Source organism: Chanodichthys erythropterus, chromosome 6 (assembly GCF_024489055.1).
Source record: "Chanodichthys erythropterus isolate Z2021 chromosome 6, ASM2448905v1, whole genome shotgun sequence".
Taxonomy (NCBI): Eukaryota; Metazoa; Chordata; class Actinopteri; order Cypriniformes; family Xenocyprididae; genus Chanodichthys; species Chanodichthys erythropterus.
This window is the reverse complement of record NC_090226.1, coordinates 11,507,629-11,534,882: the sequence shown is the minus strand read 5'-3', so window position 1 is coordinate 11,534,882 and position 27,254 is coordinate 11,507,629. Positions and strand designations below refer to the sequence as shown.

Sequence of the window (27,254 nt, the reverse complement as noted above, 5' to 3'; positions counted from 1 at the left end):
TCAGGCAAAATCTAAAAAGAACGATTCGTACGCGAATCGAACATCGCAATACGCCAATGAGAGTGACGTCATAAAGGCAGTCGCCACATGCCTGCACTGCTTCACACAATGAATGGCATCTCCGTTACATTCCAAGCAATCAGTCTTCAGTATAAGAAACGAATGAGTCATACGCAGTATATATTGAATGAATATAAGACTGCAATTCCACATTTTTTTAAGGTCCCGCCCAGATTTTGGTTTTACTTACGTATTAGTATTACTTACGTTTGATGAAAGATTTTTGTCAACTTTAGCGTTTATTGAATATATACTGTTGCTGATTTTGAGTATGATTACTGGGGTTAGATAGTGGGAGCTTAAGAACATTAGCAAACCTTTGACAGGCATTTCTGTTGCCATTAAAAACTGTGGATGTGGCGACATCTGTCGGTCATCTATCAGACAAAGTATAAAAATATACAAATATACAAAATTGCGATTATTTGAGTTTTCTGTTTCATTCATTCAGTCATCAATGAAAATTACAGTTATTGATTGGAACTCTGGTCCTCTTGGTGATGAACTCTTGAAAGCAGTCAAGACAAATTATGAATACATTTGATGAGGTACTATAAAGAAACAGTTTTCAGTAACACTTTACAATAAGGTCTTGTTTTCTTAACATCAGTTAGCTAACATGAAGTAACAATGCGCAATATTACAGCATTTTTAAAATCTTTGTTAATGTTAGTTAATAAAAATACAGTTGTTCGCTGTTTGTTCATGTCAGTTAACAGTGCCTTAATGTTAACAGATACAACTGTTGATTTTAACTAAATATCAACATTAACTAGAACTAATAAATGCATAGAAGTATTTTCTTATTAACTAATATAGTTAACTAATGTTAACAAATGAAACCTTACTATAATTTTTTACCCACTTTTCTTATTTATTTTGAGGGTGGAGAGGATAGTTTGAATCTCTTTGTAATGAAAATATTTTTTCCCAGCAAGTCTTGTATTTGCATAGTTTCAAAGGCACGTTCTTGTATAATGGTCCAAAAACAACTGCAATATAACTGTGGGCATTCTGAATTAGGATAACAAATCTGATCATTTGCCTGAGTTTTAGTTAATATTGCACAGGCAAATTCAACAGAGGATGTCTTGTATAAAACTCATTAACCGTGAATTAAAATGTAGGCAAAGGTATTTAGCAATATTGCACAATCTGTTTCGCATAACAATTAGAAGCAAACATTCCAGACAAAGAAAAACACCAACAACTCGTTACAGAGAACATAAATATTATTTCCCATTAGAAAAATAAGGATTTGCTAAAAAGGCACATATTCAAAGAAAATTCATTTGCAAAAGTGGCAGTTCATTCACTTATTACATTTAACCACTAACTTCCAGTGTTTTGAATGTTTGTATAAGTATAAAACACCATTATATAGACTTCCATGGAGTCATTATTTACACCTACTCCTCATTAAGAGGCAAATAATTCTTGCTGGAAAACATGTAGTCCACTATAAGTCCGCCAGCTTTCTGGCAGTCTAGATTAGGCAACCTGAGATGGACGTTTGGCATATTTTGAGCGATGACAGCGGTCGCTTCACCACCTTGTTCGCTCCAGGTTCAGTCCCTGTCACCACAGCTCACACTTCTGCTTGGGATTCATGGGTGAGTCTGCCTTGCAGCCGAAGTGCTTTGAGAACTCATGGGAATTGGAGATGGTGCCAATGACCCGGAAGCGTGACGGACTGTGGGGGTCAGTGATAACGCCCTCGTGAGAGCTTTCGGGAGTCCGAACTGAGCACCACACCTACAAAAAAGGAAACAAAGGGTTTTATTAGACCATAGTAGGACATAAACTGATTATTACATTTTTGAAGAAAATATGAGAGTTGTTTGTCCGTGCAAAAGTCATTGCCATGATGGTACAGTGTTGTGCGTATTATCCATTTTTTACTTTTTCATTTTAGTTTATTTTCATTAGTTTTACTCCATCAATGTTAGTTTTTAGTTGTTTTGTTTGTTTTGTTTTTAGTTTCAGTTTTAGTATTTTATGGCTAAAAAAGTTACACTACACAGTGTACGAATTCATGCATTAAATTGTATCATTTAAAAATGTCAGTTCTTTTTTCTTTTCTTTTCTTTCTTTTTTTTTTACAGTTAACTGTAGTTGCTATCTTGTTGCATTTTCATGTTTAACACAGGCAGGCTGTAAAAGTTTGATGTATTATAATAATATAATGTATAAAAAATATATATTTTTATGCCTAAAATAATATACATTTAATTTATTTTAGACAATGAGTCGTAAAAATGTATTTTAGTCTAAATGTATTTTAGAAAATTTCCCAATTATGTTCTTTTTTTTTTTTTTTTCATTTCTTGATGGTTTCTATGATGTTCTGGCTGGTTTTCTGGACCAAAAAGAAAAAATATATATATTTATACACACTATATTGCCAAAAGTTTTGGGACACCTGCCTTTACGTGCACATGAACTTTAATGACATCTCATTCTTAATCTGTAGGGTTTAATATGGAGTTGGCCCACCCTTTGCAGCTATAACAGCTTCAACTCTTCTGGGAAGTCTTTCCACAAGGTTTAGGAGTGTGTTTATGGGAATTTTTGACCATTTTACTAGAAGCGCATTTGTGAAGTCAGGCAGTGATGTTGGCGAGAAGGCCTGGCTCGCAGTCTCCGCTCTAATTCATCCTAAAGTAGTTCTATCGGGTTGAGGTCAGGACTCTGTGCAGGCCAGTCAAGTTCCTCCACACCAAACTCGCTCATCCATGTCTTTATGGACCTTGCTTTGTGCACTGGTGCACAGTCATGTTGGAAAAGGAAGGGGCCATCCCTAAACTGTTCCCACAATGTTGGGAGCATGAAATTGTCTTGGTATGCTGAAGCATTAAGAGTTCCTTTCACTGGAACAAAGGGGCCAAGCCCAACCCCTGAAAAACAACCTCACACCATAATCCTCTCCACCAGACTTTACACTTGGCACAATGCAGTCAGACAAGTACCGTTCTCCTGGCAACTGCCAAACCCAGACTCATCAATCGGATTGCCAGACAGAGAAGCGTGATTCGTCACTCCAGAGAACACGTCTCCACTGCTCTAGAGTCCAGTGGCGGCGTGCTTTACACCACTGCATTCGACGCTTTGCATTGCACTTGGTGATGTAAGGCTTGGATGCAGCTGCTCGGCCATGGAAACCCATTCCATGAAGCTCTCGACACACTGTTCTTGAGCTAATCTGAAGGCCACATGAAGTTTGGAGGTCTGTAGCTATTAACTTTGCAGAAAGTTAGCGACTTCTGTGCACTGTGTGCCTCAGCATGCCCTGACCCCACTCTGTGATTTCATGTGGCCTACCACTTCATGGCTGAGTTGCTGTTGTACCCAATTGCTTCCACTTTTTTTGTTATGATACCACCAACAGTTGACCATGACTGAGGAAGTTTCATGAATGGACTTATTGCACAGGTGGAAACCTATCACGGTACCACGCTTGAATTCACTGAGCTCCTGAGAGTGACCCATTCTTTCACAAATGTTTGTAGAAGCAGTCTGCATGCCTAGCTGCATGATTTTATACACCTGTGGCCATGGAAGTGATTGGAATACCTGAATTCAATGATTTGGAGGGGTGTCCCAATACTTTTGGCAATATAGTGTATATATAGAGATATTTTAATCCCTATAGCATGGAGTCCCACCTTTAAAATATATCTGCATTTTTTATATGAAAATATTTATTTATTTATTTTTTGTCTGTCAGGTGAAAACTGTGAGTTAAAAGTAATAGCAAAGGCTGTGCACACCTCACTTTAACAATCACATCAGAGGTAAATGTTCAAATCGAAGTGTGAGAAAAAGAAATATTGATTCCTGCCTTAGCAAACCGATCGTTCAAAAACAGAGACTTTGAAGTGCAAAGGTTGAGGGCTGTAAAACAAATAAAAACCTTTAAACCAAGTATAACATAGAAAGCAAACATTTTTGAGGCACAAACCTGAGCAAATCCTACAAAGAACAGCTGATGATTGGTCATTCCAAGGGCAGGAAGGGTGGCCTCCTCACCGTTCTTCTCGATCCAGTTTACATAAGCCTGCAAAGCAAGTGTGATAACATAAGTCCGCTAATAATTCAGCATGCTACACTGCATGCTGAGATCACAAATAAACAGTGCCCTCGTGTCAACGGTTATTTTCCTCTCCATCAGAGAGGTTAACGCAGGGTCTTCTCCGGCCATATGCTTTGCGCATCTGCTCTGTAACCTATGACTTTTCAGCCAACGGAAAGAATCCGAGCGGCTGGAGGTAGAGTAGCCCATTTCAAGCCACCTGTTGCACTGCGAGGCTTTTCAGCGAGACAGGATCACGACGGCCCCAAAGCTATCAAAGCCGCCAACGAGAGACATATAGAGATCGTAATGCCTTTCGTATCAGATTCTCATACGTCATTCGCCGTAGTTGTTGTCATGTTATGGAAAGTAACCATTGGTGTTTCATCTCTTTATAACTCGCTGATGAACTAAACAAATCTGTTGATTGAGTTAAATCGATTTAAATTCTAGTTCCTGCAAAGTCTTGTTCCACAACAGGATCATCACAAACCTTATAAGCTGCCCTCAGGCCTCCGTTGTCAGCAATATTTTCTCCCAAAGTGTGTTTCCCGTTCAGAGGTTCTTTATTTATACTGTAGTTGCTGTACTGCTCCACCATGCACTGGGTCTGGAGTTTAAAAGCGTCCACTGAAGAATTTTGCCACCACGAACGCAAATTCCCATCCTTATCATACTCTCTTCCTGTAGGAGATGTTTAAAACACTGTGTTATGACACACACACATATTGATAAATGGTAACATACATATTACAACATTACAATTCTGTAATAAAAGCTGATGATTTTATTGATTTATTAACAATTTGACGTTATTAGAAATCATACATTAAAATACAATTATATTTTACATTATAAACAACAAAAAATGCTATTTATTAAATGTATATATCAATATTAATAAAATATTTAAATATTATATTTATTTTATGAAGGAAGAAAAGATTGTAACAAGTGGCATTAAAACTGGTTTTAATAAAAATCAATCCAAAATATTAAACATAACATTTATATCTATCTATCTATCTATCTATCTATCTATGCACATTCCTTACTCTACTATTTTTTACATTTTTTAGTATTCATAACATTTTTTTTTTTTTTTTTTTTTTACATTATTTGTATTAATTACTAATAATACTTGCTAGTCTCAGGTTCTAAAAACTGATTGACAGACAGGTGCATGATTCAATAGTGTAATATTTAATTAATAATTTAATAATCATTTAATTATGTGTGAAATGTATTCACTATTACCATATAGCAACCACTTAGGTTTATAGTTACTCCTGTGGTTATGTAACTCTGTTAATAATGAATCAATGGCACACTTGAATCTTTATAGCAATTTACTGAATCTTACATACTGGAGATCTTATCTGAAATAATATAGAGTAATAATTTAGAGAGAATCATTTTATTACCTTGATCGTCAAAGGCATGGGTGAGCTCATGCCCCATAACCACTCCTATACCACCGAAATTCATTGCTCTAGAAAACAACAAATACACAATAGGATGTGGTAAGTAATATAATATATCCAACTATAAACTGCCTCTTTCTAAAAACTCAAGTAAGAGGTTAAATAATTAGCAGGTGAGATTTTGTTAGTGGGAGCTCTTACTTTGGCCAAGCATGATTATAAAAGGGAGCCTGCAGAATGCCTGCTGGAAGTACCATCTCATTCTTTGTGGGGTTGTAGTAGGCATTAACTGTCGGTGGAGTCATACTCCATCTGTATGCGGAGAGACAAGCAAGAAAGAAAAAAATAATGGCTTGACTGTTCGCTGGCATACACATGAACAGACACTGGGGTAGCTTTAATTTAAAAGTTAATACAAAAATGACAATTCTGCCATCATTCCAAACCTGTATTTATTTAGAAACATGTCAGTTTTTTTATATTATGAAAGTCAAAGGGGTCCAATGTTGTTTGTGTTATTTGCATTCAATTCCACAGAATTTAAAAAAAAAAATAATAATCAACAAGGGTTTGGGAAGACATTAGGGGGAATAAATGACAGTGTTGTTATTGTTAACTAACCCCAAAACTAAATAAATTATTAAAAAAGTTGGTTTAGGTTGATTGAAATAAAGCTGATATAGAATATAAATATTAGATGAATCATTTAAACTTAAAAAACTTCAACACAAATGTCCTTGGCAACTAACTGAAATAAATAAGTTGAAGTACTAAAATTACTATAACCAAAATAAATAATATTTTTTTTTAAAATTTCATTAATTCATTAATAAACTCTATAATAGTATATAAATAGTACTAAAATAACATTGGTTTATTTAATGGTTTATTTTTTATTTTTGGGTGAACTATCCCTTTAAGAGATGTGTGTCAGAGCATCATGTTGTGTGCGAGTCAGACTGATACTCACTGATCTCTGTTGGGGGTTTTTCTCAACTGATCAGCCGTCACTCGTGCAGAGAAGTTGTAATAATTCATGACGTTTTGAAAGTAAAGCTCTGAAACAACATCAAACTGATACACAGTTTGAGAGGCTGAGATTTTAGTTCAGTTTTTCCATGAACCAAAATAAAAAAAAACAAACAGAAATGAACAAAGCGTATACATACATCATTAAACACCTTGTCCAGTTCTTTGGGGTTCATAATAAATTTTGGATAACCAACCATGTTGTATATTGCATCTGCCTAGACAAGAAAAAGGAAAATACAAATTTTGAGTGGCATTATAAGAGCGCAGTTTAAACTTCAACACCAGATGGCATTGCAGAGCATCAACACACATAAAAACTTGTATTGTAGTTTTTTTTTTTGCATTATAAATGTATAGTATATAGTGATATTCTGGTAGCTATATTATACCTTTATATTTTTTAGCCAATTTTATTGTCCCCCAAAAAGTTAAAGTAATGAAAATTATAAAAAATCATCAATTCTAAAACTAAAGCTAATACAAACTGTTTAAAATCTGACATATTAGATAGGTGATGATTGCAGTAAGATCCATCCCTGCGGGCAGAAGCGGTGGAAAACATCATGTGCGATTGTGCTGTTGGTTCTCACCTTTTCTTTGGCTGCTTTTTTTGTCTCAGGATCCATCCAGCCGACAGTCTTCAGGCTGTCTTCAAAGGCCCATTTGATCTCGGAGACCATATCTTCAACCTGACAAATACATCAGGAGAGAATATAGTTCATAGGCCTGGAGGAAAAGATGGGGATGGCATGCAAAACGTCACAAAATACTCACAAAAGCTTTGCTGTCTTCGGAAAAAGTAGCTTTGACAAAAAGCGCCCCGAGAGCAAAGCCCAGAGCACTATCCGTGTCACTGACGCAAAGTTTCCAGCGTGGCATGCAGCTCTGGAAAACACAAAGGTGATATATTAACACCTGCATCCTCATTTACACCGTAATCTTCTTAATGTGACATCTCACAAACAATCTACAGTACATCCAGACTTGAACTTCTGCAGCTATAACAATGGTCTCGTGTTCATGTGCACAAAATGGGAATTAGCGTTTTAGGAAATGATCACAAATTATTTTTAAGACATTTTAGATAAACAAATGTGCATGTAACAAGGTAAACAGGTTTTTTATCAGTGAGATATGAACGCATGTTTCTGCCACTGATAGATAAAAAATAAAAAAGGTAACTGTGACTTTTTTCACAATTGCAAGTTTAAAATCTAGAAATTCTGACTTTTTTCCTTACAACTGAATTTAAATCTTGCAATTCTGAGAAAAAAGTCAGTATTGCAAGTTAAAAACTCATTATTGCGAGTTATGAAGTCAGAATTGCAAGATATAAACTCACAATGGCGAATTATAAAGTCAGAATTGTGAGATATAAACTCATAATTGCGAATTATAAAGTCAGAATTGCGAGATATAAACTCATAATTGCGAATTATAAAGTCAGAATTGCAAGATATAAAATCATAGTTGCGAATTATAAAGTCAGAATTGCGAGATATAAACTCATAATTGCGAGTTATTAAGTCAGAATTGCAAGTTAAAAACTCATTATTACGAGTTATAAAGTCAGAATTGCAAGTTAAAAACTCATTATTGCGAGTTATAAAGTCAGAATTGCAAGATATAAACTCATAATTGCGAATTATAAAGTCAGAATTACGAGATATAAACTCATAATTGCGAATTATAAAGTCAGAATTGCAAGATATAAACTCATAGTTGCGAATTATAAAGTCAGAATTGTAAGATATAAACTCGCAACTGTGAGGAAAAAAGTCAGAACTGTGGGATATAAACTCTCAATTGCGAGAGAAAAAAAAAAAGCAGAATTGTGAGATAGAAAGTTGCAATTATCTTTTTTATTTTTTATTCAGTGGCGGAAACAAGCTTCCATAGTGAGACATAACATTGTTCTCTTGAAGGTTTCTTGAATATGAAGCCCAGAAGTGGATAGCAACAGGACATGTCTTGTCACCCATTCAACTTCCCATCTCTTGTTTAGGAACGGAGGCTCTAGAGATAACTGCTAATAGCTCACAATGAAAGACTATGAGGGTAAAATGGAATTTTAGCTTCTAAAGGAAATGAGACATTAAGTGAAAATGAAAATGTCTGTGGAAACAGTGATAAATGTTTTTCAGGATTCTTAAATGAATATAAAGTTCAAAAGAACAGCATTTAAAAAGCCTTAGAATCCAGCATAGACATTATATGAATTACTCTAACAATACATTTATGGTGCTTTTTATCATTGTCCATGTCACATTTCACTTTCATTGTATGACTGAAAGCAGAGTCAACATTTACGTTCCTCAGAAGAAAGAAAGTCCTACAGATTTGGAATGATATGGGGTTGAGTAAATGATGACAGGAAGTTTCATTTTTTGCTAACCTATCACATTAAATGCAATAATAAAAGCTATACCCACACTAACATACTAAGCTGTGCTGAAGGTGACCGTCCTTATGGACCCTCTCTTTATCTCTTATCATAACCCATCACACACACATCGCCCAAGGCTCAGTCTTTCGTTTGTTATTTCAGCCTGACCCCAGCGGAAAGTGAGGCCAGGGCAACAGGATCTCCTCCTGATAAGAGTCTGAATAACCAGGCTCCCCGCAGAACAACACACAGCCTCTTCATACACACCAACCCTGATACCAGTTACTCTAAGAAAAGTTGAATAGACGGAGAGCAGAAGCGAGAGGACGAGGGCAAATGATCACATTTCCCTCTTTTTGCCTTTCGTGCTGACTGAGCCCACTGGCTAATTTAATGTTTGGGTAATTTTGTTTTTGAATATAAAATTTTTGCATTAAATGATCCACTTAGAGGAAGATAAGTGTAGTGGAATAGAAAGAACAGCATTTATTTGAAATATATATATATATATATATATATATATATATATATATATATATATATATATATATATATATATATAACAATGTAAAAGGCTTTACTGCCACTTTTGACCAATGTCAAAAGACACAGGAGAGAATATGATTTGCATGATCTGGCAGAGGGTAAGATTATTAAAAAATAATGGCTAAAATTTAGGTCTGTTCCTCAAATTTTACTTCACAAAGCTATCAAAAAAGTTCAGAAGACTTAAAACAGTGCATGGTTGTATGGACCGCTTTTATGATACTTTTATGGTGCTTTTTCTAGCTTGGCAGTATAATTATGCATAAACATGTCCAAGGTCACATGATTTTATAATATAAATGATGACAAAATTTGGCATGCACTATTTCTTTTAACTGATGCAAAAATTTGCAAAAAAATGAATGATGTGCTTTAAATCTCAACTATAGAAAAATGAAATCATGTATGATAGATAGGAAAAAAGAAAAAGAGAGATAAATGTGAAAAACATGACTTTGTTACTTGATATTTGATGGATCATTCATGACTCTTTCGGTGACAGCAGTGCCTTGGGCTGACAGATGTCAGCTTTGATCTTCGTTTCTCACCTTCTTGGTGCCGTACATGACTTCAAGGAAGTGCTGTTCTGCATCCTGGAACCTCTGGTCTAAGATGGACACCATTTTCCGCACCACTTTCATGATCATGTAGTTATTCAAGACACTGGGGGAGACACAGCAGCTTTGATCTTAGCTAACAGACAATTTCCCAAAGGAGAATGTGATTTTTCTACAGGTCTGTTAAATATAAAGATTGCCGAGAACAGGCTCTGGCTCTAGAACACGAACATTCTAATGGAAAAGGGGGTAAGAGTATCACCCCAAAAAATGGCTAATTCGGTCTCATGTTGGTTTACCTCTTGTTGGTATTGCTGATGAGCTCAGAGACTTTCTGGAGGTATTCTTTAGCGTATACAACCACAGGTTCAGAGTCATTTATGGCAACAGGGGCGAACACTGCAGAGAGGAAAGGAATCCAATCTACTGCCGGAGCCAACGTCTACAGCACAGACACAAACACATGACTGATTTCCCAGCTCATATGCGACACCACAATTTGACTTATGAAAGAATGCTCTATAGGTCTCCAGCAAAGGAAGCATGTTCTGAAATCGTTACAATCATTTTAATAATCACAACCTTTAAGAACATGTCTCATTGAAGCTGACATTTAAATCGGTGGTTCTTTAGCTTTGCCATCACAGGAATAAATATATTAAAATAGGAAACAATTTAAATTGTAATAATATTTTACAATATTACTGTTTTACAGTATTTTTGATCAAACAAATGCAGTCTGATGAGCATGAGAGACTACTTTTTTAAAGCAAAAAGAAAAACAATCTTACTGACCACAAACTTTTGAATGGCAGTATAGATTGAACAGAAAAACTAACTTTGCAAAACTGACAATAATTTTTCTGTTCAAAGCAATTTGTAGTCGGTACAAATGTTTATCCATTATCAAGCAACCTGTCCATGTTGGCATGTGGCTAATTTAATAATTTAACCAAGTGACAGATGAATTTGCATCCAAATAGAGTTGGATTTTTGACTGCAACAGCAAAATTATTGGAAATATTTTGTCATCATTACTATGCATTTCATTAACAGCCTTTCCATTTACGTCCATTTCAGAACAGACCTGTGACCATTTTTGGATCATGATCCACCAATAAATAACCACAGATTTCAATCGAACAGTAGTACAAGTGCAGTACTCACAGCTAACTCTTTGGCTTGTATTTTATGGTAAATTTTCATCTCGTCACGTCGATTTTCCTGAGGGACCGTGATGTTTGCCAGTGCCGTTTCAAAGTCTATGATCTCCTGCATCATCTTTTGAGAGGTCTCCTCTGATCCGCCCAAAAGAATCCCAAGCTCCACCAAGAAGTTCAAGTATGCTTTTAAATACTAAAGAAGGAATAACAACACAAGCTGCAGACCACAGCAAAACACCAACAACGTTCATGAACAACAACATAAGGTCTCTTTGTTTACCTTTTCATTGGCTGTCTTATTGAGATAGTATTCCCTAGAGGGAAGTCCCAATCCTGACTGATCCACCTGTGGAAAAAGGGGAATCAACAAGCTAAGCTACAGTGACATGCATCTTGATATAAAGCATGTTATAATATATTCTGACAGCCTGCTATTATAAATCAAAATATGGTATCTAGAACAGTGCAGAGTTTCCCCTTGACATTTAAGAGTCCGTGTTATGGTGATAAAAAACATAACCATAAGATAAGTGTTCCCACCTGGATGATGTTGCTGTTGGAGCTTTTTGAGTCTGTGCTGACAAAAACTGTGAAAAAGGGGGAGGTTCGGAAGTTGGCTGACACAGTCCGTAAAACCTCCTGGAAGTTATCCTTCTCCCACGGGCCTTTCAAACCCCAACCTCCTGTCTGGAAAAACAATGTTCTGTTATTAAGAATTACATCCCAGAATAAGAAAAAAAGCAGGTTTTCATTAAGGCTGATATATTTACAACAGATCTTTTTAGTTTCATATTTGTTCATGTATATGAGGTCACCTGATTGATAAGATCCTGGAGTGGTTTTGCCCCAAGCTCTTCAATTTTGCTCTCATTCATACAAGCTTGGTAATACCACTGGGCTTTTTGCTCTGCTTTGCTCAGGCTCTTCATGCTAGTATTCTCTGAATTCAACAAATGAAGAAAAATTGAATGTAAGAACCTTCATGAACCCTTGAAGCAAATGGAAAGAAAGCCTATATGGTGGTAGGAGCCTTTCAGGATGGAACTTCATTACTGCTTTATTTACAGTGGGGTCCAAAAGTTTGATACCCCACTGAAAATCCAGGATTCAAAATCTAATTAAGAACAATATAGCTGAGAGCAGCAATTATCGGAGTTCAAGAGCTTTAAGGCCTTTAAAGCAAGCCTGTAACCATCTCGATCATAGATGGAAAAGACTATTTACAGCCAATACAGGCAATTTATATGGTTTATGAAGCTATCGAGGTTGAGCCAAAAAGTGGCATCCATGTTTTTTGAGATACATAAATGTCCTCAAAGGCAGTCTTGGCACCATGGACAAAGACACCACATGTTTCAAGTCAATCGGACTAGAGGTTAAAGCTGCAGTCTGCAATTTTTCCTCTTTGTCGCCATCTCTGTTTGAAACCTGTAATTGCAGTCATATGCGGAACAGTTATCTGTACATGCATTGTGCCTCGGCACAGCTCGTCAGCGCAGATGAATCTAATGCTTGCTGTCTGTCACCGCACCGGTGTGGATACTGTATTTCAGAATCACAGATTCTACGTCTTAAAAGTATGACCAATATAAGAATTTTCACTGGAAAATATCATCTGAACAAGTAACATTTCTGCCACTTTTGTTCTGACCAACTGAGGAAAAAAGCATTAGGCCTACAATAAATTGCGCTGCCAATGATGATTAAATCTAACGATCGTTTAGCTCGGATCACGTCAAACCGTGCAAATTATTATTACTGTTATGTTGTTCTCAAATTGTTAATGTTAACAACATCAGCATTGCATGACTGTGTATTTAGTGTGTATTAGCGTTACCTGTAGATTTCAATTTCTGTAGCCACTCAACAGTCCAAAGTCTTTTGCTTTTTGGCTACGGGTGAATCTCCAGTTGTCACTGATGATTGTCATTTGGAACTTTCTGGATTACAATCCGCCATCAAAATGATAAGTTTAATTATTTCAGCTGCTGTAAGAAAACGCTATAAATGTGCCGCTACCAGCAGCATCCTCACGTGATAAAACCGACTAGCCTGGACAGGACTCCTTCCTTTCTGTTTACGGACGTGACGTAATGACGCACAGACAAACTGCTGCATGCTCGAATTTCCCGCGGAAAGAAAAACATTATTACAAGAAAAACATTATTACAAGCTTCCTGTTGTGAATCGAGACAAGATAATTATATAGTTTTGAACACTGGCTGGTTATGTACTTACTCAAAAATTGATTTTTAATCAAAAAAAAAAAGTTACGGACTGCAGCTTTAAGTAGTTATAGCCATTTTCAAGTTTTTTTCCTGTTATAGCACCACCAAGTCGCCAATCGCTGCGTTTTATTTTTTTCTTTTCAAGATTGAGCCAATAAACCCATGTTTCGAGTTTGGTTGCATTTCATTCACTAGTTATAGCCATTTTAGTAAAAGTGGCTCCACCGACTTCCAACATTTTGGCCTAACGCTTTAGGAGTTATGAGCGATTCCGTACTTTTCACCGCTTTGGCACCCCTGTCAGGCCGATCGGGGCGAGCCTTGGTGAAGTTGTAGATGGTTTGAGTACTACCAGCCCTCAAAGTTTCAAGTCTCTATGACTTACGGTTTGTTCTGCCTGATCACTTTTAGGGGAGAATGCTGATCCTTGGGAATTTTAATAATTACAATAGGGTTTCAGCGCTACACGCTTGATCCCCTAATAATAGGATGCAATGACGTCGGAAAAATAAGTTGTTCCATATATATCAGGCCATACTTTATGGTGATGATCTTTCTGGACTTACCTAATAAGTTCTTCATGACGGCCATGTTGTGTTCCCACAGGTTGCTGAAAGGACCCCAGCGGGACTTTCCCTCAGGCAATGGGTTTTTCCTCATCCAGCCCCCACATGCAAAGTTGTAGAAATCCTGGCAGGGGTCCACCGACCGATCAAGGGCCCCCATGACCGTACTTGCCACAGTAACGCAAGGTTCTGACAGGCACATTCCCGGATGAGCTGTTAAAAACAATATGAGTATATAATAAATGTACTGCTGTATCCATTACATGATATGTCGTTTATCATGTATATGTGCCAAACAGATAAGAAAGTCTTCCCAATGTCTCTTTCACTCAGCATATCTTACACAAGTATAATCATAAATGAAGTGCAGTACTGGCTCAGTGCATGATAAAACTAAAATATACATCCCCACTGCAATTACTCATCTTCATATCATGAAAAGGTAAATCAACATAGCTTTGATTATGGCTTGGGATTTTGGGGCGCTACACTTTCAATGCAGTACTGCATTCAGGCTGCACGTCATAAATATGCCTTGAATTGAGGAAGATCCAAGGACATTAATCCCTTTGGAACTATTCACCTATCAGGGGCTTCTGCCAAAATTTGGTTTCTGAGAAAAGGACTGTATTTATTGAGAATCCTGATCAAATGGCCACACAGCGACAGTGACCCGTGAAAGCTACAGCAATTAAACCCAGGAGATCACAGCATTGTGTTTTCCCTTTATAAAAATACTTAATGTAACTATCAAAAAAAAAAAAAAAAAACATTGAAAACTATTTTTCTGTATAGTAATAGAAGTCATTTGCAACCACCAATACTCACACTTTAATCTGTGAAAAAAGTATTTTGCTTGTTTTTTCTCTTTCTCAAATATGTTATGAAGACTTAATGTATAAGCACGAAGAAGACTTAATGTATAAGTACTTTGTGTTCACTTTGGCTTTGAGGCTGGGCATGAATCCACTGAATGAGGTTATGCAAGTATTAAGTTTAATATTGAAAATAATTGGAGCTAAAGGGCACTGATTTTATTTGGCTTGTGGAGAACGCTGCTACAACAGATTCATTGTAAGCTCTTCTAAAAAAAACATTTGGCCCAAAAGATGTATCCCTAGCTCCTAATCTGGAGAGATAAGGCCAAGAAACTATAGGCCTGACAGCGGCTGAGGAAATTAGAGGTAAACAGTCTAGCAAAAGTCGTTGTTCTTTTATACAGTGATTTGTCATGCTTGGGCAACAGTGGATGGTTGAATAGCAGGAAGTGGTATTCAGTTCACTCAAAAATAATAACTTTGAGCTGCAATAAAAGTGAGTAAATGCTTCTGATATGAGGTCCAGAACATATAGAGTCTTAGTACATACAAAAAAAGTATGTACTCGGATAAAAAATACAAAACAAGAAGGACTACTTTAAGCAAACACTGGTTTGACTCAGGTATTTAAATTTAATTATTGTTATGAAATCTCATAACAACTGCAGGGTTCAACGGAAAGCACATTTTTCAAATTATATTTTATATAGAGATGTAGTTGCTTATGCCAAAAATTCTAGCACCACATTATGTAACATTTGTAACATCAACTGAAAGGATCTAGTCACTCACATTCTTTATAGTGCAAACCCAAAGACACGATGCAGATGAACAGGGCCACGGACAGAGCGCACACGATGACCACTAGTTTCCTCTCAACGTGGGTTTTCTCTGCCCAGCACCGGAGACCCAGACCCCGGTGTAGCCCCACCTGATAATCACAAAGTAATCAGAAAATAAGGGTTAAGACTGAAATAACTTTCCCTGCAAATCAGCAATGTTTCATAGATGACGCAAATGACACTGAATCCTGTTCCAAAGGAGTGATCATTGGCAAAGAAGCAATCCTCAAGGGTGAGATGATTATTTGTGCTGCTTAATGAAAGTGACACCTATGTAATCTGGTACTGGTAAATATTGGTATAACCTGGTGCAGGTTTTATTTCAGGTTTTATATAATATTACATGGGAAAATGATATATGATCATGTCCAACAACAATATTAAACTTTGGCGGGACCAAATATCATTGTCTTTCCGCTACAGTTCAAAGTAAAGATCACATTCCCTCCTCAAAAAAATAAAATGATGATTGAAAGGATGATCTCAAATAATAATAATAATAATAACAAAAAAAAAAAAAAAAGGTTTTTACAGAATAAACCATGCGCTTCAAATTTCTGCTTTTAATTTCTGCTTTACTTTCACTGTAAGTGTGTTACTGTAACCACAATTATTTTCTGTGGTAATCGACAACATATCAAATGTTGTACACAGAGAATAATTGGTATTGAACCAAGAACACTCCTTTAAGAGTTATTAGCATTGGGTTGGGCATTAAATTCATAAGAGAGAAACTAACCCACAACAACACAGCAATAAACTTTCTACTTTCTAGGAAAGGCTCTTTTCTAGGAAAGACTGCCAAGTCTGAACACTGTTCTGCCAAACGCAGTGCTATTCAAACCTAACCACTGGAAAGTAATTTTTAAAACTAGATCTTTTTAGTATCTCAAATGTTTTTCTCAGACATTAATGAGATCAGGATTTTGCACTGAAATTCTCACGTCTCCTTTAGACCTCAACAACCCAAACTGTATTCTGAGATCCCAAATCAAACATTTTTCATTGAAAATTATCTGGACCATACTATCCACATTATAGCCCTTTTTAAAATTCAAAAGTTTGGGTTTGATAAGGTTTCTGAGAGATATCTCTTATGCTCACCAAGGTTGCATTTATTTGTTCAAAAATACAGTAAAAACAGTAATATTGTGAAATATAACAATTTAAAACAACTGTTTTCTATTTATGTAAATGTAATTTATTCCTGTGATGGCAAAGCTGAATTTTCAGCATCATTACTCCAGTCTTCAGTCGCATGATCCTTTTGTAAATGTCTTTACTGTCAATTTTGATCAATTTAATGCTTCCTTTCTGAATAAAAGTATTAATTTCTTTAAAAAAACTTACTAACCAAATCTTTTGAACAGTAGAGCATCTATAACTGTATAAGAAAGCAGTCTCTTCTGTTTTCTGTGAGAAAGTTGGTGAAACATACCTGAGAACTCTACAAAAACTCCAAGACTATGAACTTTAAACTTTTAAACTTTTCCTCTGATTGACTGTCTCTTCATTTAGATTCTATACTGATCAAACAAGGCTTGAGGATTTCATAACTGATCAGGTCTCGGCAGAGGAGGCGCAAGAGAAACTAAATAAATGATCTCTGTAATACCAATCAGATTAAGCCCCACTGAGCTCACAGAGTTCAAAAGTCACTTTTAGTGGCCAACTGCCCAGCTGTGCAATTACTCGGCTTAGTTTGGATACTCTGTGTTTGTATGTGTTGTGTGGCTTCAATGAGCCTTAATGCCAAACTCAGGTCTCTCTCCAAAAGAGAGCAGAGGGAGAAATTAAAACAAAGACAGTGAAATGTTTTTAATAAAGGCACCCAGAACATTTAATACCCTTGATGATCCAGAGAAAATATTTTAGGAACGTTCAAAGGATAATAAAGTTCTGGTTCAAGGAACAAAAGACCAGAACATATTTAGACTTCCACTTGTTTGCCTTCATAATGAAAAGGCCAAATATTTGATAATAATACAAGGTACTATTTTAAAACAAACATTAGTGTTGCAAATAAAGCTACAATGGAATTCATATACATTGAGATTAGCTTGTTGAATATACAGAGCAGATACCAAAGTACTTTTTTTATGTAAATCAGTTGTTTTATGGAAATTGCTTTTGGTTTTATAGCAGCAACAAAAAGACTCTTATCAAAAAAAAAAAAAAGTTTAGTCAGTAATCTGTGGGAATATTTAAATAAATAAATAAAATAAAGTAAAGTACTTATCAAAACCAGTTAGGTCTTATATATTATGTAATATGACTGAATCAACTTGACTAGTTCCATTTGGTAACAATGGCAGTTTACTTATAAAGCTGTATCAGAAAAAACACCATAGAGAAGCAAAAATGTAGCTAGCATTTTTTTTTTTTTTTTTACTTTTACACACACACACACACACACACAAAACAAAACACAAAACAAAACAATTGTGTACTTATTAAAAGGAAACAGAAGTGTAAGGCATATTCACACAACACAAATACAAAAAAACACTTCTGGGGAAAAACAGTTTAACAGTAGGCTATAAGTAGAAAGCCGTATACAACAGTGCTTACACACAGCGGATGTCTGAGATGAAAAGCATGAGGAAGTAACTAGGCAAACGACTTTTGTAAAGAATCAAGTAAACGGATCACTAGTTCAACAGATTGGCTCATATTTCAATACACACGTCAAGAAACATAAGTTATAAAAACAGTTAAAGAAATGAACTCTCACCTGCATTGTAGAGGTCTGGTAGATCCCATCGGAACCGGTATCCAACAGGTCCTCTTCATCCAGTGTGGCTCGTTTGTAAGTAGACATCTGAAAGGTCAAATGAAGAATAGATTCTCTCAGTGATTCCATAACTGACCCAAAGAGATGTTTCAGCAGCTTTTGAGAATCCTGGCAATGTTTATTCCTGTGAGTTCCATCAGGAGAAGATTGTGAAGCTAGTCGTCCCAAAGGACTAGAGGAGGCTCTTGGCTCAGCGTGTCAACAGTGCTGGCTGATCTGTGTGTGAATGGGGTTTCCTCTTCTACCCCCTGCTTTCACCTCCTCCCAAGCCAAATTTACAACCCCCCAACGTCAGCTACACCTAGGAAAAAAATCTCCAAAGCATGGCCAGCTCGATCTTCACAATTTCAAAGCTCTCTTCTCAGCTTTCCTTGGTGCAGCCCTCTTAGTTAGGAATCCTAAACAAGGGATTCCTGGGAAGCTTGAACTCCTTCCAGCCTGCAACAACACTAGCGTCACCATAAAGGCAGGAACTTGTGAAAAACAGGAAGGGGAGAGGACCTGATGTACATACGTGAGAGTGAGGGTGTGCGAGTATACGCATGTAAGAGAGAGAATGTGTGCATTCCACAATGGGCTTTCATTTCAAACTGGGAGGGAACTGTTAGAGGTGAGTTCCCGCCCTTTTCATTCCTACCAATAGGACTTTCCAGGACAGAAGGTTGGGCTTGTACAAGGCCACGCCCCTTTTCAAGTTCTTCAGCTGCCTAAATTAGAATGGTCACCTTATAAGTATGATAGCCAGATATTGCTGTCCCAGTCTAAACACTTCACACATAAACAAGCACACATATGTATATTTACTGTGTTAAATATGCTTTATGATAAAAATGTTAACATGAAGATATTTCTGTAAAGACATTACTGAGAGCATATTTAAATGAAATATTAAAGTAAACATTAAAAATCATAAATATTAATATATTTTCTCACATTATTTGTGTATTATTTAATATAATAATATTATTATTATAATATTTTATGAAATATAAAATAAACATATTGAATGTGCACTGTAATGCTTCATCTTCACCCCAGTGACTTTGCTTTTGTTGTCATTGTATTTATTTTGGGGCTTTTCGTATTATTAAGTTAATTAATTGGCTTAACATTTTATTAATTTCATAAAAAGATTTCTTTACTGTTTCAGTGTTTTACTGTAAAAGATAATATAATTTCTTTCTGTCATCTGGCTGCATGAAAGAACAATTGTCTTCGGTCTTGTCAAAGCCAATGGTCTATCATGAGGCCTCTGTGGCTTCTTAACAGCTTGAGTCAGCAGTGGTACTCAAACAGCAGACAAATATGTTCACTTTCAGCCAAACCCCATTTCAACCAGACACATAAAACACAATTCAGACCCTCTAAAGAACTGCGAAATATTAACCACAATATGACCAGTCCAAACTGAATCACACCCCTGATGCACAGTAAGCATATTGTATAGAATTTTCTGGCCAGACGTACTTCTCACGACCTCAAATGGGTAAAGCCCTGTCATTTGATGACCCTGACAGGGCGGGAGAGTAACACATGAGGATACTGACAGAAAGGGCTGAATTTCTTCCAACTCGGGAAGCACAAGTCTTTCTGGCATTTGCAGAAACGTATTATGTGCCTAATTCGTCAAGTCATTTGGAAACTATGAGACTGATAGAAGCCGTTTGCACTACAATTATTCTTTCATATACCTCAAATACTTAATTTTATTAAACAAAAAAATGAATTTATAGCTGAAGGATTTGAGATTTTTTGCTTTCCCAACCTAGCGCCACAGCCATTATACCTGTAATTAGGGCTGTCAAACGATTAATCACGATTAATCGCATACAAAATAAAAGTTTGAGTTTGCCTAATATATGTGGGTGTACTGTGTGTAATTATTATGTATATATAAATGCAAACACATCCATGTATATATTTGAGAATTATTTGCAAGTATATGTATTTATTTATATTTTTATATAATTTATATTATATATAAATACATTTTTTGAACATAACATATTTCTCTTAGATATATACATTAATTTGTGTGTATTTATATATACATATTAATTACACACATTACTCACACATATATTATACAAACTCACACTTTGTTTTGTATGCGATTAATCGCGATTAATCGTTTGACAGCCCTACCTGTAATCATAAAAAAAAGAAATAATAGCCAAAGGCTTCAAGATTTTTTTTTTTGTTTTCCCAACCTAGCGTCACAGCCTGTTTTAAGATTTTAAGATACTTAAATCACACTTGTAATCATGAAAAAAAAAAAGTAACTATAGGGCACACATCAAATAGCTATCTTTCCATAAACAGCAACGTCATATTATATGGAGTATTCAGCAAATATTCAATGAAAGGAGGTTAGGAGGTTAATAAAAAATTTATTGTTATTTCTGTGTAAAAAAACACTTAATAAAAATTAAATAAGTGAAATATATTAAATTTAAGAAAGAAAAATGACAGACTGTTTTACAGGTTAATATATAATATTATTTATTTGTCATCCCATTTGCCGTGCTGTGGAAAGGGTTCAAGTTGTGTCACTTCCTTGATTTTATGGGCTATTCCATTATTTTAAAAGGGTAAAGGCTCGTTCACACCACAAGAACGATAACTATAAAGATAACTATAACGATAACTATATTTGCGTCCACACCAACGAACGATAACTTGGAGGCTAAAGCTCACGCGCTGTGGTTTCAAGTGTGTTTGCTGTTTGTGTTGGATTTACACGGCTTTAACCAGCAGATGTCCTCAGCATGTTGTGTTTCGAGTGAATAGCTAGTGCAATCGATCTAATCTAACCGTGAATTTAGCTGACGAAGTCAATATAAGTGGGATAAAAACAACACCTAGTCTTTTTCACTGCAACTTCAAAGGAAGCAAGACAATGTTGTCAAAACTGGCACTATAGCTATCAATTTTGTTACACTGTTTGCTATCCTGACATAATGTTCTCATCATTAATACTTCTCATTATTTATTCCGAGGGTATGATGGACTGATTTCCATATATCCATTTTCTTTAAAGTCTCCTTGAAAAGGGGGTTTGACTTGTCAAACAGTGGTGGCTTTTTCTGGACCTCAGCGATTAACTTCTCTGCAATGTCGTCTGCCATTTTAAATGCGCAAGGCCTTAAATTAGAATGGATTCTGATTGGCTGTCAGTTGTCAGTTTTATCGTTCACCAGCTGAAAATAGAGTACCTCAGAAATTATGTGTTTTTGTATGCAAAACCTAGAAGCGAGTTAGCATTTTAGGACTTCTGGTTCCATCGCCCTAAAGTCAATGGTTTTTTTGATTGGGTTTTTGCTAAATCACCTGAAATGAGGTCCGTGGTTAACAAAGCCTCTAAATATTTTCACGTTTTGATCTATGACAGTGGTTCCCAAACTTGTCCTGGAGTACCCCCAGCCCTGCGCATTTTGTATGTCTCCCTGTTTCTGAAACACCCATTTCAGGTCTTGCTGTCTCTACTAATGAGCTCATGAGTTGAATCAGGTGTGATAAATGAGGGAAACATACAAAATGTGCAGGGCTGGGGGTACTCCAGGACAGGTTTGGGAAACACTGTTCTAAGACATAAAACACACCAGTTATAACCCGCTTGTGATTTTTTAAACCTTTATTGTGTCTTAAAAACGGCGGTTGCTAACAAGTTGCTAAAAGGGACTACTTCCTTTGGCGGGGACTTTAGACGTCATCATGACAAACAGGACATTTGGACAGCATTTCTCATGAAAAAGTGGATAAGTATTCATAACAGCACAGATCATGATCAGTGAGCATGTTTTTAAATAAAGTTGTTTTCTAAATAAAGTTTGAGGAAGCTTGGTGGTGATGATGATGATCCGCGACGTGGTGTGCTGTAGTCTGTTTATAGCCTACTGTTAGCTTTTTATATCTGACAACTTTATTTAGGCTTCAGAATGTATTTATGTTGTTTTAACTTGTAAAGATTATCTTGATAGACAAAACGTGTAAGTGTCATAACCCTTTGTTAAACACAGAGCTTATTTTCTGCGATTTTCCAAAAGTCTATGGGAAAAATGCAAAGGCTTTCCATCGAGGGAACCCGTGCGCCGCTAACTTCCGGGCTGTCCTACATCTCTGAGGTACTCTATATTGTGATCCCAATGATATAATTTCTCTATATCGTTGTGGTTATAGCTGTAGTGTGGACGGTACTATTCTTTTATATTTGAAAAAATTTTAGTACTATATCTTTATCGTTATAATTCTTGGTGTGAACGGGCTTTAACAGTTAAGTAATGGGACACAAATTTATGGTATGTGGCTCACACATTTACACATTTTTCTTGTTCATAACACAATTACTTATGGACTTCAGGCATAATTCTGTCCAAAGACAGACTCATAGACACTTTCCTGGCAGGTCAGCCCCAGCAGATGTGCAGTCATGTATCTGCCAACAGCATATCAGCGACCAGCAATGACAATGGAGTCTTCCCTTTACGTCGCTTTCCAATGACATGACTCACTAAAAGTTTGGCTGGAGGCTCAGAGACTTGCCTGTATCCGGTCTAGGGCATTGGCTTGAGGGTTTCCTCAACCATCTGTTGGCCCCAAATCGAAGCAAGGCGCAGGTGTACAGAATAGCTCGGGTGCTGATTCTATCAACAGTGAGGATGGATTCATAGCCTCTTTCCTATAACCTGCCCTGCTGTAGTATTTACTCAAAGCTGATCTGGGATCAATTCCTGCATTTTCCATGCTCATAAAGAGCGTGATTTGGAAAAAAGGAAGTTGGACCCAGCACAGTGTAAAAGACACAATACAAAATATGCCCAGATTCCTGGACAATGTCTCAAATGCTGCCTTTCAGTGAGGCAGTAAACCACAGCTATGAGTCAGAAATTTGCCACTGATCCTGTGAACCGCCCAATTGTTTCAGGCACGAAAGCATTTCTCTGGTATGACTAAAGCATTTGTTTGCCCCTGTGTTAATATGCGAATGCGCATGCACACTATTTGCAAGTATGTGTGTGAGAGCGAAAGCACATTTCATTCCACATATAAGTTTGAGAGTCTCTGACTTGGATGTGGCCTAATTCCTGTTCAAATGCCAAACACTTATTTTCACATTAGTCATTCTACATAATTCATATAATATAAAAACAAATCTGATTATCAAAGTTAAGGTTTTGGTTTTTATGCAAAGCAGTAGAAGCACCTAAATAAAGAAGCTTGTTTGATATTTGGTGACTCTGACACATGATAGTGTTGTGATGCATTATTTGAGGTCTTTCCCTGGTGGTAAGAGTATCATCCTGCACCCCATTAATACTTTCAGTAGCAAGTGTTTAATTTACGATCTCAAATTACACTTGAATCAGACACTGTCATATTGCGTACTGTGGTCTGAAGTCAAAATATCTGATGGGAAATTAAAGCAGGTTAGAGGAATTTTTTGTCAGCTGACAAAAAAACTAAGCTAAAATATTTACTTAAAGTAGTGCATGAGATTTTATGTTAATATTTCAATGATTTAACAACACATTCACAGTTCTCTGATGTTAGTTAATAGTCACACGACATGACGACATCATTTTTTTATGATTTTAAAAGTGCCCTACATTCAAAAATTGAATTTACCTCGGCATAGTTAAATAACAAGAGTTCAGTACATGGAAATGACATACAGTGAGTCTCAAACTCCATTGTTTCCTTATATAAATCTCATTTGTTTAAAAGACCTCAGAAGAACAGGCGAATCTCAACGTAACACCGACTGTTACGTAACAGTCGGGGTGTACGCCCCCAATATTTGCATATGCCAGCCCATGTTCCTAACATTATGAAAGGCATTAGACAAGGGCAGAATGTCTGGATGTGCACAGCTGAATCATCAGACTAGGTAAGCAAGCAAGGACAATGGCAGAAAAAATGGCAGATGGAGCAATAATAACTGACATGATTCATGATATCATGATATTTTTAGTGATATTTGTAAATTGTCTTTCTAAATGTTTCATTAGCATGTTGCTAATGTACTGTTAAATGTGGTTAAAGTTACCATCGTTTCTTACTGTATTCACGGAGACAAGAGCCGTCACTATTTTCATTTTTAAACACTTGCAGTCTGTATAATTCATAAACACAACTTCATTCTTTATAAATCTCTCCAACAGTGTAGCATTAGCCGTTAGCCACGGAGCACAGCCTCAAACTCATTCAGAATCAATGTAAACATCAAAATAAACACTGTACTTACGCGATTAGACATGCTGCATGACGAACACTTTGTAAAGATCCATTTTGAGGGTTATATTAGCTGTTTGAACTTTATGTTGTCAAGCGCGAGCTCTAGGGGCATGGAACAGGAGATTTAAAGGGCCACACACCCTGAATTTGCTCATTTCTAATGATGCCCCAAAATAGGCATTTAAAAAAATCTATAGGGGATTTGGAGCTGAAACTTCACAGACACATTCAGGGGACACCTTAGACTTATATTACATCTTTTAAAACCTTTAAGGATTTCATCAACTCACAAACACCCAATATTTCCATCACAAACACCAGTGAAAAAAAGAAAAGAAAATTCTGTTATCATTTACTCACCTACATGTCCTTCCAAAACTATGACTTTCTTTCTTCTGTGGAACATAAAGAAGATATTTTGACAAATGTGTTTTTTTTTTTGTCCATACAATGTAAGTCAGTGGTAACCAAAGCAGTTTGGTTACCAACATTCTTTAAAATATCTTCTTTTGTGTTCCAAAGAAGAAAGTAAGTCACACGGTTGGAACCACATTCAGGGTGGTAAATGACAAAACTTTCATTTTTGGGTGAACTATCCCTTTAAATCCTTTAACTGTCACAGTCCCACTAGCAGGACGCTTGGTGCTGTTTTATTTTTGCTTTTGCTTTTTTTTTTTTGTATCACATATAATAGTAATCATCATAAATTAGGTATTATTCGAAAGCTTAGAAACTCTCCCCAGTGGGTGTTGTCATGTTTCAAATTACAAAATTTATTTTAACTAATTTATAGTCAAAACTTTTCTTATCTTGACAAAACACATTTTCGGAAAGGTCTGAATCTCAAGCTTCCATATTTGGTGTCTGTTTTGTGATAGAAGTGATATTTGGACAGAAATATATTAATTTGTTACAGGAGAATGCATCAAAAATATTTCAATGGAATGTGGGTGGTGTGTTTGGTACAACACCTAAAAACAAAATCTCCTGGGAACTTCAATTTTTGTGATATCAACATCAAATTTGGAACACAACTTGGTTAGACATATGGCTTTGATTTCATATCAACTTTAGAGTAAAAATTATTTTGTAAAACATTTATATAAAATACATTTTTTAATAAAGTACATTTGGTTTACAGTACATTTAAACTTCTATAACTTTTTCATAATTTCATTGTTTGAAGTGTTTTCACCTTAGCAATAATCCGCTGAGTGGAGTGTCTTGTTTAAAACAAGACCATACTTAGGTCTATATTCCAAAGCATTCCTGAATTACAAAAATTTAAGTTTTGATAGTCCATTTTCACATCTAATCTCAAAAAGGGGGATGCTCCAGTCCACAGTTACCAATTTTAACCAAACAAATCAGTAAATCATGCATGTCAAATGTCACCCAAACAGAAACAGTTAGGACAGAATCGTATGTTATTAAATGTAGGAACCCATCCGAATCAAGGGGGATTAAGAAGATTGAAATAGAGAGACGAGAGGACCAACAACAACATGCTGATCTCCGCTCTGGAACATATGACAACATGAAGTCTTATGATAACGACAGAGATCACAACTTCTGGTGTCAGAGATTCCCCGGTGCAGTCTTCCTTTCTAGGATTACACTAGAGATAAAAACTTAAACCATTGGACAACTTAATCTCCTGAGGAAATAGTGCAAGACATGGCTAAACATGATGTCAATACACATCTTGTAATCAGTGTCTGGATTTAGGCCGAAAAGCTGGTAACCTTACTGTCACTTGACCAACATACATTTAATATAAACCAGCTCTATTAGTATATACTTAAATGTATGTATGTCCTTGATGCAAGCTACTGCTCATAGGCATTCTTGGCAATATGTTTACACTGACATTAAAAAAATATATTTTTATTTTAAGAACATAAGACTGAAGAAGTCACAAGCCAAACCGTGTTTACAGCCTTGTTGCTGGTCTGCGTACAGACTTAACTTTGTCGCCCTACGGAAACACTCATGATGAATTCTAGGTAATGAGTAACCTCTGTTCAAACTAATGCAACACACGGAACTGATTTAATTAGTTCAGTTTCATTATATATATATATATATATATATACACACACACACTTACAGCAATGTGGCTTAAAGTATTAAGATAGGCGCACTATCTTTATAATGATCTTTATGACAGAAAGATTCACAGGTTTAAGCACTACTAACTGATATACAGATAGAAAGACGACACACTGATATATAGGCCTAATGTTACATTTACACAGCTCTACTGTAGTTCAATTCATATAGCAAAACTTACACCACTCTTTCAGCTAATTCAGCAATGCAGTAACATACCAGCATTTGTTATTTTGACAAACAAGGAAAAGTTTCCTTACCATTATAATTTTTAGTCTCTCTCTCTCTCTCTCTCTCTCGCTTTCCAAGGCAACTGTCCACTCTGTGTAATCACTATATTGCATATATTTTGGGTTGTACAGACGACTTCAAGCCAATATCCCCCTGTTGACTCGACACAGCCTACACACGAAAATACAG

At 36.1% G+C, this 27,254-nt stretch overlaps 1 protein-coding gene across 3 annotated transcripts; it reads right to left on the bottom strand.

Annotated features, from left to right (window-relative positions):
* Window positions 1–304: 304 nt before the first annotated feature.
* ece1 (endothelin converting enzyme 1) lies at window positions 305–27,254 on the bottom strand. Of its 3 annotated transcripts, XM_067388033.1 has the most exons (20): window positions 27,095–27,219; window positions 25,083–25,117; window positions 18,429–18,515; window positions 15,645–15,783; window positions 14,035–14,247; window positions 12,056–12,180; window positions 11,781–11,927; window positions 11,521–11,586; window positions 11,245–11,433; window positions 10,377–10,519; window positions 10,069–10,183; window positions 7,363–7,473; window positions 7,179–7,277; window positions 6,726–6,803; window positions 6,527–6,630; window positions 5,758–5,868; window positions 5,557–5,624; window positions 4,626–4,816; window positions 4,022–4,117; window positions 306–1,815 (listed from the first exon to the last, which is right to left on the bottom strand). In XM_067388033.1, exons 3-20 carry the CDS (start codon window positions 18,513–18,515, stop codon window positions 1,639–1,641), a joined length of 2,259 nt encoding a protein of 752 aa, XP_067244134.1. In that variant the 5' UTR covers window positions 25,083–25,117; window positions 27,095–27,219; the 3' UTR covers window positions 306–1,638. The 3 variants fall into 3 exon arrangements, with proteins under 3 accessions (XP_067244132.1, XP_067244134.1, XP_067244133.1); XM_067388031.1 differs by lacking the exon at window positions 25,083–25,117 and having other exon boundaries at window positions 305–1,815; window positions 27,095–27,254; XM_067388032.1 differs by lacking the exons at window positions 25,083–25,117; window positions 27,095–27,219 and adding an exon at window positions 19,003–19,218 and having other exon boundaries at window positions 18,429–18,926.